Below are 18,877 nucleotides of genomic sequence, written 5' to 3' on the forward strand. Positions count from 1 at the left end.
CCTAATGTATAGCAGCAACAATGGAAATAAAAATTTTAAAAGTGATAAACTTTAAAATGAAAATAATAATGTTGTGGTTAAAAAAGAGTCGCATTCATCAAATCAATAATTTCGAAATATATTTATGTTTTTAACAAAATGTGACATCCAAAAAGTGCTATTCATTTGTAAGCCAATTTAAATTTGAAATGAACACAGTAAACGAAATTTATTTGAAAATTTTCAACTTCAGTTACACATATTACTATTAATGATAAGTCTGAAAGGAGAACAGCGATTGAATAGGGTACTATAACAACACAAACACTGTACTACACTGTACAGACACGGAAAACTAACACTGAAAAACTGGAGAAATCTTACCTCAATGAAATTGATTTAAAATTTCTTTTAAAATGTATTTTTTTAAAGATTTAAAGATTTTACTAAAGATTCTGTTAAATAATAATTCAAAGCTCAAAAATTTAATGTCCCAATATTAATATATTAATAAATCAAAGTGCACAACTTTGCCTCAGTCTATTTTGCAATTGTAAGAGAACAATATTGTACATATGACTGATTAAAAATTAACACGATACTACGAGTCGGTTTTTGCTTCCGCACTTGACCAGTGTACACCAACAGTTCGACTCAGCGGAGATTAATTAATCAGTTCAGTTAGAGATTTCTTTCTTTGAATTTCAAAAATGGCGGGAGGAAAGGAAATGCTTAATAACGTTAATTGTTGAACTGAAGAGAAACCCGGATGCAAGTGCTTAATTACTCCAAAAATGGCAGTTAGAAATGGCAGTAAGCCGCAATTTGGGTTTTTACCAGGTCCCGAAGCTAGGCAATTACTGAGTCGGTAGTAGAAAGGAACAAAGACAAGGTAAAGACAATAACCAACGCGTAACCATATGGCCTTGCTACTAAGCTATCTTAGATTTTGTTTTTTAGGCTAATACAGATTGAGGACAATGTTTTCTATGGAAGCGGATCGATTTCACGCGACAATTGTTCTGCTGCACTGAGCATAGCGTCTACCTTGGAACCTTGGAACACATAACCCAGAATAACCCTTGCTTTGCCTTTAGATGAAAATGCCAATTGTCTCCAGGGATTCAGCACCACTGACCTTTGAAAGCCTTACAAGCAACTATTTCGAAAGCAATGCTGGAAAAATTTTTAAATGAAACAACGAAGTTATTTTAAAAAATTTACCATCTGCATGGTTACCATTTATCACGTACTACCTTCAAAATGAAGCTCTTGGCATTAATAGCCAAATAAATTTTTCTTAACGTCAATCATTACTGGACGTGAAATAATTATATCAATCATTGTTTCCTAGTCTGAGATTTGGTTTCTATTTTGAAAAGAGCAGAGGACAGAAATTACAAAAGCCTTTCCAGCTTTCCATAAATACAGCTAGCGGAGTAGTTTAACTTTGAGGTTTTTTTTGAGAAATCTCAAAACAACAATTAATTAATGTGAATTGTTTTTTTTGAAAAATTTGACAAATTGTTGTTTAAGTAAAAGAGTAGTTTGCCGATTTTACCAACAAACATTATGGTTATTTTCATTTAATTTTTAAAGAAAAAGCATTATTACAAAACGACGCTTTTAGTACATATTGCAATAAGAAGCAGTTTGGTCTGAAAGTTTTGTTTCTTGAATTTCTTTTCTAAGAAAACTACCTTCCATGTAAATTAAATACGTGAAGTAGCTTTCTGAATTTCATAACAATAACTTTACCGCATTTGATACTTTCAATAGCAGTTGTATGTATTAAAAAGTAAAATTTCAAACTTCGCATTCATTTTTCTCACATTTTATATTCCCCTAACACAACGTATTTAAAACTGTTGGGTGTGTGTAGAAGAATTGAAAACGCCATCCAAATAATATGTCGAATGTTTTACAGCAACGGGCTGAAATTGAGTGAAATAGATTGAAGAATTATTTTGAAATGTTTTTTTGTTTGAATGAAAATTTCAATTTTAATAATGTTTTAGCTCGCAAAATTTTCTCACAAATCAGTCACAAAAAATGCATTAAAAATTTTAATACTGTGGTTCGTAGAACTTGAAGCATAAAAGTGGAGAAAATTTTGTATCTAAACAGCAGTATGCGTAAATTTTGTACATCGAAAAACAACCATTAAAGTAAGTTGAATACATTTATGGTAAAAAGAACGTGGACCATTTCAAATCAAATCGACGCACATAATGTCATTAAAGAAGAGTATTAAACTTTTCATGACGATTTATGTAAAAGTGTAACTTTTTCATTTTTTCACACGACAGTATTTCATTGAAACAAGTGCAATGATGCGTCAGACGTGCACCCTTGAAATGACTGTTCTATATTTGATGAACAGAATAAACTGCCTACTGCAATCACATTTACATGCATATCATCATCATCATCATCATCATTTTCCAATAAATAAATCATCGTGTACAAGTGAAATATTGAGCTCCAAAAATCAGCAGTATTGTTCATTCATTTATAAACGTTTACAACATTGTGATGATTGTTTTTCGTGTTTGCTTTGCACTTTTAGAGTTTCAGAATATTTTAGAATTGAAGATAAAAAGAGGGTTTTGTTTTTACTTTTACAAATGTGATTGATACTTTACGTTTCATCAAATTCAGACAATAATTGTCAGAAGAGAAAATTGCTTTTCATCCGACTAGCTACTTTAGCGGACTGATGACGTACAGGGTGGAGCCGGTGGAAGAAAGATCAGTGGTGCGAATGTTGAAAACAATTGTACTAGCCTTCTTGAGCTTTTAGCACGTTGTCATACGGTGACGAGCCGTCAAAGAACGTCAGCTGATCTGTCATTGAGCAGCTTTTGATTGGAAACGTTGTGCAGCATGTGATCAATGCTGTGCGGAAAACTTTTCAACAGAACAGTGACAAGTCGATGAAAAAAAACCGACAGTATTCCGTCCGCTCATCGCGCACAGCTGCCTGCATATTGTACAGTTAGCGACAGGCGACGGTGGATAAAATGAAAGCACAAATTTATTTTCCTTCATTAAGCACTCACTGCATGGGTTAGAAGAATATTCGAGGCCGAAAGGAAAGAAAATGCTGAGCAAAAAAAAAATTTTTCCTATTGTTTTAAGGAAGCGACCCGACTGAAGGTGGGGGCGAGGGGTTTTTTTCCGTTTGTCAGCGTCTGTGTCAATGTGCAGGTCGACCAGTGCAAACAGTGTCAGCAGCATTCGAATAGCGTTTTGCAAATATCATTCACTGTTTGATAGTCTTTTTTCCGTTTCACTCAAGTCCACTTAAGCATTGCGGAAGGTCTGTGCATGGAACAAGTTCAAAACGTAATTGCAGTTTCCGCCTATTCGGTTTTACGCAACGCCAACTATTGTGCTTTTCACCAACGCTCGACCGCACCATGCAACACGGACAGCTGAAACTGAGCCGCTTATTTGGGTCAAAGCGCTGCTTTCAGGTCACGAACTCAATTTTCCCTCTCCAGTTACTCAGAGTTGGCTTAAGCAGAGTCGTCTTTCCACTGGCTTAGTTAATGACACGTTGGCAAAAGTGCGTATTGTGACTTACCATTGTCTATTCAGAATAGACGCGTAAACGTTTCACACCAACTGAACACTGTAACGACAATAGTTTCTTTTTAAAATTGCCATCCCTCCCCCAGTAGACAAGATTTTGCTCAAGAACGCAGGTGCTATTTGTCCTACAAGTTCATACTGATAATCCACCAACATCTATACAACTACCTCAGTCAGTCAATTATACAATCATTCAGTTAATATTTTTCATCAAAAAGTGCAGTATTCTTACAAAAAAAATATTTCCATAATTTTAGAAGAACTGTTTTAAAATTTTCGTCACAAACCTCGTCGTTTTATCACAGCTTTTTTTCTTTCAAATTTGTCAGACATGTACACTTTCTCAACAATTGAACAATAACTGTGCACATTTATTATTTTTTTATTAAACTTATTTTCATAAAATTTCAAATCTATCTTGATTCTTTCAGCATCAGTTTTTTTTCTTCAACCAGTTAAACGAAGCAAAATGTCCAAACAAAGGCATGATTTCAAACTTCACGAACCAATAGCAAAGATGTCCCTACTAATTAGTATTCCCATTTCTCACGCTGTACGTTATACTGTTTTAAGCGAAACGGAGAAAAAAAACAACTGACTGTGCAGATGAAATCCCAAGGGCGAGGTTTTGTCTTCCTAGGAAAAGCTTAATATGCTAAATCTTTGCAGCTGCCTGTTCGACCATGAGCTTTAGTTTATTTTTGATTACTGCCGACAGTTATCACCTGCTTTTCATTTTTCGCTTTGCAATTTTTAACGCCGCATGATTTGCTTAAATGAAAACTGCTGAAAACACATTTGCAATGGTTATACCTCCTGCTGATTTGAAATTTACTTCCGCGAAAATTTGTATAATTCATGCTTTTGTAAATTAATATTATTCGAATGCAAAATGTGTTGTCCATTTTGCAGAAATATATGTACACTGAAAAAATTTTCCAATTATCATTGTCAAATATGCAAGTGATCGTTTTATGATTAATGGATTAATTCTTCAGTTTGGTTATAGTTTTATTGTTGCGATAAATTCTACAGCCCCTCTTGCAGCTGAAAAGCATGATAAGTTTAGCAAGCTGGTACATGAAGCTTTTACAGGTGAAGTTACGGCCAACATTATGGCTTTCAGTAAAGCAAGCCATCAATGACCTTCAGAAAAGAAAAGGTAGATGTAAGGATTTCCTTTCTCTTCCAGGATGAATAGTCTTTTTGAAAAAATAAAAAGATAAATGGAGGAAGCCATGATCAGCTGAACAGCCTATTGAACTAAAGACGATTGCGAAGGCAGACTAAGCCGACGCGTGCGCTGGTCGATCTTCATGACAGTAATAAGGACGGCCATGAATTACAATGAGTAGACAAGTCGACGACACTGGGCCAAGAACATAAATTACTAGATATATTAGTGAATTCCTCTCACCTGACGGAAAGGCTATAAAAATAAATTAAGACTTATCAGTGGGTGCTTTAGCTTGGACAGGGCCGTTCTGAGCTAGTAGGTCGTTTTTTAGGCAATTTACCGCTGTAAAACTCTTGCTTTACTGCCCCAAAGGCAACAAAAGCCAACATTAGCACTGCATCATTTTACACCGGCTACCGATAATCATTATTGATGAACGACTGTAAATTGCAATTCAGTTGAATAAAGTATTGTTAAGGCGGTCATATCACGCTGACCGTGAACTCAAATCCTCCCTCTTATCCGCTATGCTGACCTTAAAAAATGACTCAGAAAACTCGACTTATTAGAATAATTACCTAACCACTCTTATAAGACTACCTTAAAACATATAATTATTTTATATTTCATATTATCTACTAATTTCAAATTTCACATTTCAAAATAAAATGTTGTATTATTTTCTGCTTGAAAAACATGAATGTAAACTATTCTTTGCTCGAACAATTTATTTATAGTTAGCTGTTAAAATGCTGTTCAAGCTGTGACATGATTGCAAACTGAATTTGTAACATTCGATTTGCTAAAGGAAGCTTTCCAATGTTTCAAAATTCTGCCAATGTCAAAAAAATCAAATAAAACTGATGAAATACGATGGATCCGTGAAAAAAAGTTACATTACATAAAATTTGCAGCGTAGTTGTAGTAAAAACGCAAAAATTGATTATATTAACAAAGTTTTCAAAATGCATAGAAATTTCATTTCAAACAACATTTTAATTTAACTTTGTCCTCCATTTTAAAATAGTCATGTTTAAAGTGAAACTTTTTCTAAATCATCTTCATATATGTGATTATTTGATGTCAGAAAAGAGCACATAATAAAATATTTTTAAATTGTTGAAAATAATGTTTTTTATTTTAAACAATGAATGTTCTGTAAAAAATAATTTGATAAAAAACCCTATAGAATTAGAATTTTGTTTATATTTTCATTAAAATATGATTTGGAAAATAAATATACAAACGGAACTACATATAAGTAAGTATGAGCATTATTGGTTTTGTGACAGTTTTCTGGATAATAATGTCATATAGTGTGAGGTTGCAATGTTGACTGCATTGAACTTAGAAGTAATCAGAATGTATTTCGTAACTGTGCTTTAAGCATCTTGTATATTTTTTCTGTTAATTTAACGCTATCGTATAATAATATAAACATAAGGCTGGCAGTATTTGCATCAAATAATAAAAATTTAAAAACATTTTTTTAATTTTCAACAAAAAATTGTACTCATTTACTATATTTCAGTGATAAACAACATGGTCCAAAATCAGCTCATCAAATTATATAATTCATTAATTGCTTAGGCACAGCATTCGCATTACTTCACATTAGGGGGAACAGCGAAAAGTTGCATTTTCTCATATAATTGGCTAGTGCTTTGAAAATTGATTTTGCACAGATTTTTTATTTAGTTCATTTAAACAATTTCTCAACAAAAACCTGAAATGAATATATATATATATTCATATACATATACATATTTGCAATAAGTGAACGAAATTTGTGCATGAACACAAAATGCAGTAATTATTTCAATTGAATATCTTATATATTTGTATGTGAATATTTCAATAAATTCTGATAAAAACTAAATTTCAGCTGCTTCAGAAATGTAATAATTACAATTATAATTATAATCATAATCATAATACAGACAGCCAAAGCTAAAGTGTTGAATACTGCTCTTTAAATATTCTCTCATTTAAAACGGAATTTTTTTGAATCTTTGAAAGTAGATTAAGCACATTAATAGTAAAATTGAAAATAAAACTAACATTATAAAGCATTATTTATGCGTAAAAGTTGCAATATTTATCATATTTTTTTAAATTACGCAATACGAATCAATCAACTTGCAAAAAGTCAAAGGTTGAAAATAGCTTAATCATAAAAACTAATGAATTGACTGAATAATTAAATCTTGCTAATAACAAATAAAGATTTTTGTCTATTAATAAATAAAACTATTTTATTAATAAACGAAAATCAAGCTACTGTTACATTCAGTCTAAACACTGCAAATAAAAAAATTAGCCTGACGAGCGAGTAGCATTTCAAAAAGTTTTTGTTGCATTCATCAGCAACTGAAGATGGCAATTTTTGATTCACAAAACGAAGCCGGAAGTAAGAGTGATTTGAATTTGATAAATAAAATTTGACCTTACAGCTTTCCATGCATGCAGTACGCTACTAATTAAAAATGAAGAAGTTTGCAAATTTTGCTTACTAATCCAGTTTTCACTTATAAGCAATAATAAATTCATTTCTGTAAAATCAATAATTTTTACAATAAACCAAAAAAGCTTACATTTAAACTGACATAAATTCAAATGCTTTTTCACATAGTAATAACATGTTTGTTTGTTTTAAAATTTAGATTAAAAGTATTATTAACTTACTAGTTAATTTCAAATATTTGAAATTATATTATGCATAATGCAGAAAATAATGATGTTAAAAAATTTGTTTAAAAGTGAAATTACTTCGAATGTGTAAAAATGCCATTATTGCTTTGCTGTTAAGAATAAAAATGAATTTAAAATTTAAGTGTTGAAATATATGCCAACAGTTTTAACGTAAGCATAAATCGATTCCCTTTGCAGATAGATGACTTTCATTTATTACTTCTATTAGTACTGCCTGTTTATCCTGAATAATCAATGCGTATCAAATTATGCAGAACAAAATTATAAATTGGTATATGAAAAAGTTTAAATTAATAAGAAACATGCAATAGTTTATCTGAATATTCAAGTTGGCATATGGTTGCTTCAACATCAGTTCAAAAATAGTTAGTTGATGATGAAAGTCAAGATGAACTGTTGCGACACAAGCAAAGTTTAGTGCAAGAATTGATTTTTCCTTCTGAACATGAGATTAATTGTCTCAATGACTTTGTCAATTTTCAGATTGAAATTGACTTGAGAGATGAATTGAAAAGAGCCTGCTGATAGAACTAGTCCTTGTTATATAATGCAGAAAGCGTCGATGAAAGCAAACATCTAACTCTAGCTGCGCTCCCACACAGCACGAACCTCAGCAACGCTTGTTTTGCCATTCAATTTTTCATTCAGTTTTACATAAAATCCGACGATGGGAAATAAGAAATCGACTAGAGGACAATATTCAAATTCAAGCTGGAAAGAAACTGTTTTAAAAGTGAACGTGTCGCGTTTAGCGAATCCGAGAACAAAAATGCTTTTACAACTCATGTGGCCACAAGATTTTGCCGATTTATCTACATTTTCCATTATTATTTGTGAAGAAATTATTCGAATCGATCCGTTCTGGACAAAAATGTTTATCAGCTCAAAAGATCCATGCATAACTATTAAAGGAGAAAAGACGGCAACGTTCCGCAAACAAGCGCTTCTTCTTGTAGATATTATACAGACGGCCGTGAAACATGCCGAAGATCTGAGCCAAATTGAAGATTTGCTCATCAAGCTTGGTCGGCGGCACGTAGAATATTGCAGTGCAAATACACATACCAGCCATCTTGACGCTATTACAATTGCACTGCTGAATGTTATGCATGTACGTATGGAATCGCATCATTTAGATTTGAATGACCAGTTTCAAGTAATGGCTGCCTGGAAAACTATCGGAGATTTTATCTGCTCACGAATAGCTTGTGGAATGGAAGTTTTGTCATAAATTCTGTATTCTGTTTTACAAGTTGCCTGTCCACCGGCTTTCATGTTTTGCTGTTTGGACATTCAAAGCGCTTACAACATTTATATGTATGTGCAATTTTGTTTTCTATATTTTGCTTTCTTTTTGAAGAAATTAATGTTCATCTAATCAATAAGTACAAAATAAACTTTCTCATATGAACAGACAGTTAGCTTGGAATTTTTTTCGGCTAATCCTTTAGCAAATTTGTAATCGTTGCATTCAGAATCAAAATCAAAATCAAAATCAAATTAATGCTAATGTTTCAAACAGATAAACTATTATTTTGAAAAGTTTATTTGTAGAGATTTGTCGCTTTTAAGGATTAAATTAGAACCTGCTGCCCGTGATTGCCACTGATTTACGACAGCATTTTCAATTTTGATTTTAAATAAACTTTATTAAAAATGATTTTATTGATTTTTTTGCATAAAATAAAGTAAATGAAATTTGAATAAGTATAAATCATCATGTATTATTCAATTTTTATATATCGAGTTTCGCTATTTATCAACATTAACAATAAAAAATAATTATTCAAAATGTAATATGTGTTGAAATGCTTTATCGTTTTCTTCTATAACATTTTTTTGAGATTTGTTGAGTTTTTATAATTAAAAATTTTTTTGTACAAACAGCATAACTGTGTTGATTGAAGATTATTATGCATAATATTAAGAAATGTTTCATATTAAAAAAAACAAAAGTAGAAACACAAATTAGACCTATTTTTATTCAGTCTAGTATGGATTTAGCTATCGCAATTTATGTTAATAAGTAAAATGAGCGCATTAAAATATTTCCAATTTACTCTGACTTATTAGAATAGCATATGAACTTTACAAAAATTTAATTAAAAATTCCCAATAAATAAATATTAAAAAGGAAAAAATATTTTTTAAGCATCAGTGCACTAGCATTATTAAAAATTGAAAAATATTCATGGAAATTGTAATGTTAATATTAAAAAAAATTTTCAGCAGTAAACCAAATGATTTCATTAGTTTGACAAAATACTCGTCATAAATTGAATTGTCAGAGAGAACGCGATGTTTTGATAATAATATTTCTAAATAAAGCAACACTGAAATTTACTCGCATAATTTTTCGTATGCATAAATTTTAAAATTAAATTCATTTTTTTATAATTGAATTTACTTTTGAAATGGCAATATTTATGTTTCATAATTCTTTTTATAAACTGCATCACTGCATCCAACGATTGAAAGAGTTGGAACTAAAAATCATGCGATTTTATTATCAGTGTGCATATTTATGTTTTTGCCTCATTTTGTAAAATTGAGTAGAGCAGAGAAGAACAATGTCATCATTTAGATTTTAGCAATTTTAATAAATAATGTTTTAATTTAAATGTTAAGCACAACATCTAATAAGTCGACACTGCAGATTTGTCCGATGCTATGCTCAGTAAAATATTTTCTGCAATAAATTATCATCAAAATTTTACAGCAAGCTCGTGTTTAACGCGTTACATGAACAAGTATAGATGGGATTTTTAAATGACTTTTAAACGCTTCATTGATTTTCACGAATATTTCTGCTGCTATAGTGACAAAAGATGCATTTACAACAAATTAAATAAGAAATTGGACCAGAAGTTGGTGAAAAAGTTCGACAAAAAGTGAACACTAAAACTAGAAAAAAGTAAAATCTTAAAAATTTTAAATAAATCAGATATGAAAGAAATTTTTTGCACTCTCTTGTTTACGTATTAAGAATTTTGAAAAGACTGACGTTTCAAAAGTTTCAAAATTTTATAACTTTGCAAAGCAGTCTCTTGTATAGCAAAATTTTATTTGCACAGCCTTTTGCTTCTAATCAATTTAAACCTTCATTTTAAAATCAAAATTTTAACCAAGTTGAATTTATACAAAACTGCAACGGGTTATACGGTCTGCAGTTGTGAATTTGAAAATATGATTTTTAGCAGCATTTTTTGGGCTATGATTATAGCAAATAGTAGACAATTTGTTCTGATCGAAGCTCAAAAAATTTAAATCAAATCTATGCAATACAATTGAACTTGATTAAAAAGTAAAAGATTGCTAACGATGAAAAAGCACACCGACTGACTGCTTCAATGCATTGTGAAGCATGCGAAAAGCTGCAAAATTATCGTTTTGAAAACAACAAAGTTTAACGTCGTTTTTGCACACAGCAGAATTTATCTGCATTTACATTAAAAGCAGAAAAATCATAAAACAAAAAAGAAAACTGAATTGTTTTTAATTTTAGTTTGCTGTATTGCATACTGTTTGATTAATTAATAAAAATCAGCACCCTTTTATAAATAAATAATTTAACTGAAATGGAACCACATGGACTATATTACAACTTCTGCCAAGCTAAAATGTAAAAGTAAAGTTGATTTGTTTTTTTTAAGATTTTAATTAGTTAATTACCAATTTTAATAATAAAGAACAATTCTATTCCAGTCAATTTGAACCTGCGAATATTTTTTGTTTTACAAGTTATTATTGAGTTGACAGTGCGGTTATCATAAAATCGTTTAAGACCATAATATTTTATAAATTATTATATGCACTAATACTTATAATTTCGGCTTAAACAACTAATTAAATGCTCATACTAAATTATAGTAGATTATTGTAATTTCTTGATAAAATCTGTTTTATTAAGCATTAATTGTTCACGGTGCTTTCAAATCATACTATAACATTTAAATACAGTAACAGAAAATTGTGTATATGTTCAAGATAAAATGTAGAAAATGTGTTTTGAAATACTCCTGTTTTCTTGCTTTAGACTACTTTAGCTTTTGAAAGAACAAGAAATGTTCCTGGTTTCGTGACTGCGTAAAATGTTCAGCCTGAGATACTGGAAACTGTTGATAAAAAATTTATAACTCCGTAATCGTCACAGATAAGTCGTCAAGGGGATATTCAAAATTGAATGCCATCATATGAGACGGAAACAGAAGACAATGTTTTTGTTATGACAGTGCGGTCTCTTCATTAGTAACTATCTATAAAAATGGCTTACACAATTTTTTAGCAAATGCATCACCAACCAAAAATTATAAAATTATCAATGCTTTAATATCATTTATTATTGTAGAATTTGTTTTATCAAAGATTCCATCTTGAAATAGTTGTATATATAGCTGCTTTTGAATTACATGTTCGCTAAATGAGCAATAAGTCTTTAAAAATGCAGCATATGTAATGCCAATTGTCAATGTTAAATTTGGTAATAAATATTCTCTCCATCTGTTCTTCATCTGATTCACTGCAACTGTTATTGTTAACTTCAACTGAGCAGTATATTATACTCAATCAACAAATAGCAACAACGGCTACGTATAATTACATTAAAAGTGTTCAAAATTTAGCATGCACAGTTTTATTATAAACATCTTTAGATAGAGAAATATTCAAACTTTAAATGGAAATACATATAAAATGCAGAAAAACAGTTAAATATCTAATTTCACATGATATAAAATTTGTGAATTTTGAAACTAACTTTTATATTAATATTTATCTTTTGAATAACTGCACGAAGATGAAACTTGCTTAAAACAGTGCACTAAGGCGCAGAAAGTAAACCATGGTTAATATGGTACGTGAAATTAAAAATTCAGCCATCCATTGTTTATAGAACTATCATTGCACCTTAATATTGACACAATTATCTTAATAATAAAATAATAAAAACCGTCAATTTAAATAAATTAGTGTTCTGCTTATCTTGAATAAAAGTTTCTATAGCTTTTGTTTGCTACGCTTATAATTTAAAGTTTTCATTTTTGAATGCGACACCATGAAATACCCTTTTGCATCATTTTGTAAGCAAATAATAATATAAAATCAATAAAAATTGAGAAATCTCTAACTTGACAAATTTTACTGCTTTCAGTTTTTGAGTTCAACGTTATTCAGTGTGATATGAAATTATCGAATAATTTAAATAGTAGAAATATAAAACTGCAAAAAGCGTATCCTTTCGTATTGTAGAAAACAATTTTGCCTCTTAGTTAATCTGTTTATTTAAATGTAGTTGTGAAATGATGTGAGTATGAAAATTGTCAATTTTGCTATATGATTTGCACTGCCAATTATATAAAAGAAAACTTGGAAAAATCACTAAATAATGCATGCATTTAAACAGAATATTATTAAAATATATTTATCTTGTATTTTTTTATTGTTAATATTTAGTTATCAACATATTTAATTGATATACACTAGATTATTAGTAATATAAGTAAATTACCTCTCACTACGCAAATGAAGCACTGCCATTGCGCAAGAAATAGATGAAGCAATAAGACGACTTACATTAAAAGATTTTGAAGTTATTGTTCAAATGCTATTTTTGCTGCTGCTATTATTTTCAGTATCATATTATATTATGGGTATAATATATTTGCAAAACATTACTTTTGAAATTATGAATTAATGATTTCACGAAAACTTTGTTTAAATACCTCCATAAAACTAAACGCAATGTTGCTAAAACAACAACCATTTCTTCCAGTTTTCTGAAAATCCGAATCATATTTGAATTGAAAAACAATGCTTATTTTTATTAATATGATTTTTCAAAGCTTACTGGCTTACATTTATATTCATTTATATTATTTACATCAAAATTGCATTAAACACGTGCAGAATAATCTTGCTAAGTGATGTTTATTCAACTGATTTTTTATCATAAAAAGAATAACTGCATTCAGTAATTAATTGAAAAAATAAATAGTAATAATAAAGGAAATGGTTTATTTGAATTGTTTTTTGTTGAAAAATTGATTGACGAGAAAAACTGTAAAGGATTTATTTGAAAAGTTTTCCTCAATGACACTACCCGTAATCGTAGGCGGTTTTGGTCGTTCATTTCTTAAATGTTTATTGCAGCATATACTGTGATGCATAAAAATTTAAATGGTGAGCTATTTTCTTGCCACAACTGCAAGTTGTCTAGGGGCAATATAGCAATAATGTTAGGGACAGTTGCTTAAAGATTGGTTGGCTTCATTAAATCAGTTTCGCTTGAGAGCTTGCAAACAAGTAAATGCTGTTTTTATAACTTTGCACGTTTACCTGCGCCAGAGTTAATTCCATTCTGTCTTGATAAGTTGCTTTTTGATGTGCTTTCAAAGATGAACTTTTAAAGTCACACAGATACTGAACACGTGCTATAAACTAGCTCCGCTTTGCTTTTTGCTTTTCCTTGTGCATCTTTGCCATTGTTGCGACTTTGCAAAAGCAAACTTCATTTTACGTCAAGCAAGTGACGCGCATAAATTCTAGAGATGACGCCCGTAAATACCTAGTCAGAGTATTGACTTTCGGAATTAAAGTTGTTGGTGCCATTCGTCAACTGGTTCTTTGCTTAAAAATTTGGAGTGAGTCGTTAACACATCGTCGATTTTAAAGGAATTAAAGTTTTGCTCAGTCTCTACGCATCCGCGCTCATTTAACTAGACGAAATCTACAAAACGTCGCTTTTAGCCACAATCACTTCCCTCTTTTGGCCGCAATTTATTTTACAATGGATTCGACAAATTCTATAGAATTGAAACCATGTAAGTTTAACCTTTCCTTTCAATATATAATTTATCTTTGAAATTGCACATTGAAGATATAGTATTTTTTACAAATTCAAATTACATGTGCTTTAGTGATAATTTAAGTGACAAATTCAGATTTTGATTCATACTTCAGTAAAAATAATGAAATGTATGCTTAAAATTTAGACGACAGTGAACAACAGCTTTACATGGCTGCTTGTATTATTCAAAATGCATATCGTCATTACAGACAGCGTATGAAATTTAAACAACTGTTGGAAAAAAAACAATACCACGCTGCAGCGCTTATACAATCCTATTATCGTCGGTATAAACAGGTATTTATTTTGTTTAAATATTGAAGAAACTATATTAGTGAAATATATAAAATATATAACCAATTTTTATAAATCAATTAAATATCAAATGCTATTTTAGTAAGCACAGGATTTTACGCCATATTCGTGTCATTTTTCAACATGACACTAAGCTAATATTGGCGTACACCAAAATAATGTTTGTTGCTTTTTTGTAAAAAAAACTGTTGATCGTAATAAATTTTTAGCTGTAGACAGCTGTGTACTGCTCAAAATCAATGAGCTTGTATATGTATTTTTCTGGAGCAAGAAGAAATAATTGAATTGGCTAAAATTTGTCTAAATTTGAACTTCGCTCTACTGTTTCCCGTAATTTAGCAAAAAATACAAATTAGCGGTTGGCTACACTATTGCAGGGGTACCATGACTAATAAGCATGCAATCTATAAACTGATGGAAAGAGAATATTTTACTTAAATACAGTAAAAATAGTTATTCAATTTGAATGAATAAAATTCTTTTGATGTAGTTAGGAACAGTTTGCATGATTTACTTCATGCATAAATCTGTTATTGTTTTTGCATTTCAATTTCTCATGCTTAACTTTCCAATACACCCTTCATTGCTTTTACTTTATCCATTAAGTCAAAGCTAATACTATTTTTTCTTTCATTTCCAAGCTATATTGTAACTTTGCTTTAGATTGCAATTATTGAAATTTTAAGATTTTTTCTCTATTTTCAAACTTTAATATATTGTTTTGAAAACTAAAAATTGATTTCTTCATAATTATAGATAACATTTGTCAGCACCTGATGGATTAATTTCAATAATTCAGATGCGTCAAATTCTTTAGTTTCCTTACAGAAAAGCTCATTTTAATCTTTAATAAAGCAGTGCTAGTGTTCAATACGCATACGCATATGAAAAATGCAAAAGCTTTTACTAAGTAATTAAAGATGTATGTACACAGAGGAAGTTTCATACTATAGAAAAATAGGGAAAAAGTGTTTTCTTTTTAAACAACACAATTGCTGCATAACTTTTACATTAAAAATAAAGTATTTTTGCAAATGTTAACTTTAAAAGCATAATATTCAGTATACCTTTTGATAATTAACAGAATAATATTTTTTGATTGCATCATGATTTACTGTTGATAAAGCTGGGGTACTGCGAACCGATTAAAATGAACTTGCCATTTAATAAAACAGTCAAGATGGGCACAATTTTTTCTTTTAAATTTCATCGTTACAGAAATTTTACATTTTATGTTTTAAATTTTGCATGTCGTTTTGCTTATACTTCCAATTTTAGCACTGTTATTTTAAACGAATTCAACGAGCGGCAATTTTGATACAAAAGCAGTTTCGAAAATATCGATCTGTCAGAGGTAAAATAACAGAAGACCAGTGCGATATTAGAAAACATTCTTACGGCACGATGAACACTCTGCTTCAACTGCATTCTTTCATTATTTCTACAAAACGTTGCGCAGCTTATTCAAAAAATTGTATAACTGCAAATGACGTGCTATTTTGGAAGCAAACGTTAGCTGCTATGCGCATTCAGAATGCATTTAGGTATGTCAAGTTTAACTATTCATTTGAACAAAAACATGACTATTTTCAGAATTCATTTAAAAAGACACTCAGCAGCACGTATTATTCAAAAATTTATGCGAAATTCTAAAAACAAGTAGGTGGACTTTTTAAAAAATTACTACTGTTTTAATTAATCACAGTTTTACTTTATAACATCATTTCTTCAATTCTAAAAATTTATTCTGGCAATTTTTTTAATAATTTTATACATAAAAATTATAATATTTGAGGTTACATTGGTTGCGGTACAAAAGACTGGAAAAACCCTGAAGTTTTTTTTAGCATTGAAAAGCCATCCTGAACTGTTTTTACTGCTGCGTAATGTGATTGCAATTCCCTTGGGTATAATTGGCTCAAATTGAATCAAATAACTTGACAATTTTTAAGCATTCTGTAATGTAACGCTTGATATGACATATGCTGTGAACAAATAAAAATATTCTGCCGCTTGAGCAAAGCAAAATATTCTTAGCAGAAATGACAACTTTAAATTAATATCAGTTTAAATGAATCATTTATAAATATCACGTCATTAGTTTCAAATGCTGAAATTGTTTTTTTAATTATTTGCATAGATCATCAAGTTATCTTTAGTTTGAAATGCAAAATTCAAAAAGCATTGATGGCAAAATAGCTGTCGAAAGTAAACAAATAAATTCAGTCAACTAACCGCACATAAATGCTGGAACGTTTCTGGACATATTGCTGAGTTTTATTAGTTTAAGAGCAAATTTTTTTGATTCTATTCATTTAATCAGCAATTAAAGAGCACTTATTTATTTTGCTTGCAATTTGCAGTGAGTTATTAAGATGCAAAATGATGCCTCGGAGGTCGATGCTTTGAACATTACCAATTATTTCAAAGATGAATCTGACGAAAATTCGAAGAAAGTAAAATTAATATCAAAAAACTGTCCAAACAATGAAAAAATGAATATATCGAATAGAACAAATGAAAATTTTGATAATTTATAATAGCAAAAACCACTTGCCATAAATGAACTGAACAATTTACATTTCCTTAAATTCAGAATAAGATAGTTAGTTGGTAAAGTTCAGTAATAACTTATTTTTATAAAAACGGTAAGAAAACATGAACATAGTAGCAGTAGCAAATACAGACGTTGATTAATTTCACTTTTGCGCAGCTTGCAGTTTTTTATCCGTGGCAATGGATTATCATGTTATTGTACGTTTAGGATGAAAACATACAAATGCAAATTTTCATGATAGAACAAATAATGGACACGATTGACGGCAAATAATGCATCAAGTTTATGCTTTCAAAAATTTTCATTCAAGATATTCAGACTTACGCAGAAAATAAAGCTTTGAAGTTTTCTTTCAAGATTGCATTAAAAAAGACAAATTTTATCATTTCAAATTAATATATTATTAAATTAAACTGTCATTATTTATATAATTATTAATAAATTTTATTATTTTTTATTTTAAACAACAGTGTTTCATTTAGTTGAATTTTTATACGTAAAAAGTAAACGCAGTATATTTAAAAAATTCAAATTTGATTTGCAATTATCTGAATCTGCCTTCAATATTCAAGAATATGAATGCAATGTATTTTATTCAAAATATCCACTACTGTATATTATGATATGCAATAATGCATCATCAGTTCTATTTTCCTGCTTATTACTACTTTTTTAAGTAGAAACTTTCTGCAGCTCATCAAGTTGCATCTGATTGCATAGATCTTCATTGCGACAGGCACAGTAAGTACTATCGATATTGCTCCATTTGCCATGCTCACAAATCACATTTCCTTCCACTCTCCCAAATATGGCCAAAACAAATGAATTGTTAACACAGCGACGTCGAATCATTAGTGGATCTTAAATATTAAATATTAATTTAAAATGAAACTTTATTTTGATTAACATTTCATTTCAAATGAAAAGTTATTAGTGAAGCACTAAAATTAACAAACTTCAAAATGTCAAACTTAAATTTTTCTATATATTTAGAAAAAAAAATTTCTTTTAATAATTTGAATAAAACTTTTAGAAAATTTAAAATTAAAAAATTAAATTAGTTTCTATAACTTTCCATTTGGTTGCAGGAATTGGATGCAATTTCAGCAAAAGCAATCCAAGATAACTGCATAAAAAATTTTCAAAATATCATTTAAATTTATTCAACATTAATTAAAAATAATTTATTAATAACAGGAAGAAAAAAATAATAACCGACAGATGTTGATTCAACAAGCAAACACCAGTCACATCGGCTGAGAATACCACTCTTGGCAGAATTTTTGTTCGAATCTAAGTCGCTTTCAACGCAAGAAATGAAACTTTGACCCAAATCTTTTGCGATCAAATTTTCCTGTCTTTCATCCAAAGAAAACGGCACTGCCACGCAGAACAAAGCAAAATAACAGAAAAAGCCGAATCGCTTCATCGTTGCCCTTCTGTTCCTCTTCAAGTTGCAAAATGTTTAAGCTGCTCAAAAAGTTCCCTTTAAATAAGCGATAAAATTTTTCCTGACAAGTGAAATAAGATTGAAAATAGAAAATGCGCAGATGTTCGAATTCTATCAAACATATTTAGAACTGCAATGCTTCAAAGTCAACTCATTCTGTTGTTCAATTTGATAAACTTGAAAGTCTGTTTCAACAACTGGAAAGAAAATACTCAAAAAAGAATTCACTTATTTCATCAACAATAA

The 18,877-nt window shown here is 29.9% G+C and overlaps 5 protein-coding genes across 5 annotated transcripts; 3 read left to right on the forward strand and 2 right to left on the reverse strand.

Moving 5' to 3' along the window:
• Positions 1–2,312: 2,312 nt before the first annotated feature.
• On the forward strand, positions 2,313–2,847 carry Tsp_11720 (hypothetical protein). The gene is made up of 2 exons (XM_003372685.1): positions 2,313–2,549; positions 2,692–2,847. The coding sequence occupies exons 1-2, from the start codon at positions 2,313–2,315 to the stop codon at positions 2,845–2,847; spliced, it is 393 nt and encodes a 130-aa protein (XP_003372733.1).
• A 155-nt stretch (positions 2,848–3,002) lies between these two features.
• Positions 3,003–3,595, forward strand: Tsp_11721 (hypothetical protein). Its single transcript, XM_003372686.1, has 3 exons — positions 3,003–3,048; positions 3,121–3,206; positions 3,338–3,595. The coding sequence occupies exons 1-3, from the start codon at positions 3,003–3,005 to the stop codon at positions 3,593–3,595; spliced, it is 390 nt and encodes a 129-aa protein (XP_003372734.1).
• Positions 3,596–7,610: 4,015 nt separating this feature from the next.
• Tsp_11722 (hypothetical protein) lies at positions 7,611–8,594 on the reverse strand. Its single transcript, XM_003372687.1, has 3 exons — positions 8,387–8,594; positions 8,075–8,277; positions 7,611–7,688 (listed from the first exon to the last, which is right to left on the reverse strand). The coding sequence occupies exons 1-3, from the start codon at positions 8,592–8,594 to the stop codon at positions 7,611–7,613; spliced, it is 489 nt and encodes a 162-aa protein (XP_003372735.1).
• Positions 8,595–14,249: 5,655 nt separating this feature from the next.
• Tsp_11723 (putative IQ calmodulin-binding motif protein) lies at positions 14,250–16,459 on the forward strand. The gene is made up of 6 exons (XM_003372688.1): positions 14,250–14,283; positions 14,404–14,421; positions 14,455–14,606; positions 15,903–16,168; positions 16,218–16,283; positions 16,420–16,459. Exons 1-6 carry the CDS (start codon positions 14,250–14,252, stop codon positions 16,457–16,459), a joined length of 576 nt encoding a protein of 191 aa, XP_003372736.1.
• A 1,394-nt stretch (positions 16,460–17,853) lies between these two features.
• Tsp_11724 (hypothetical protein) lies at positions 17,854–18,610 on the reverse strand. The gene is made up of 2 exons (XM_003372689.1): positions 18,397–18,610; positions 17,854–18,041 (listed from the first exon to the last, which is right to left on the reverse strand). Exons 1-2 carry the CDS (start codon positions 18,608–18,610, stop codon positions 17,854–17,856), a joined length of 402 nt encoding a protein of 133 aa, XP_003372737.1.
• Positions 18,611–18,877: the final 267 nt, after the last annotated feature.

Source organism: Trichinella spiralis (assembly GCF_000181795.1).
Source record: "Trichinella spiralis strain ISS 195 chromosome Unknown Scfld8, whole genome shotgun sequence".
Taxonomy (NCBI): domain Eukaryota; kingdom Metazoa; phylum Nematoda; class Enoplea; order Trichinellida; family Trichinellidae; genus Trichinella; species Trichinella spiralis.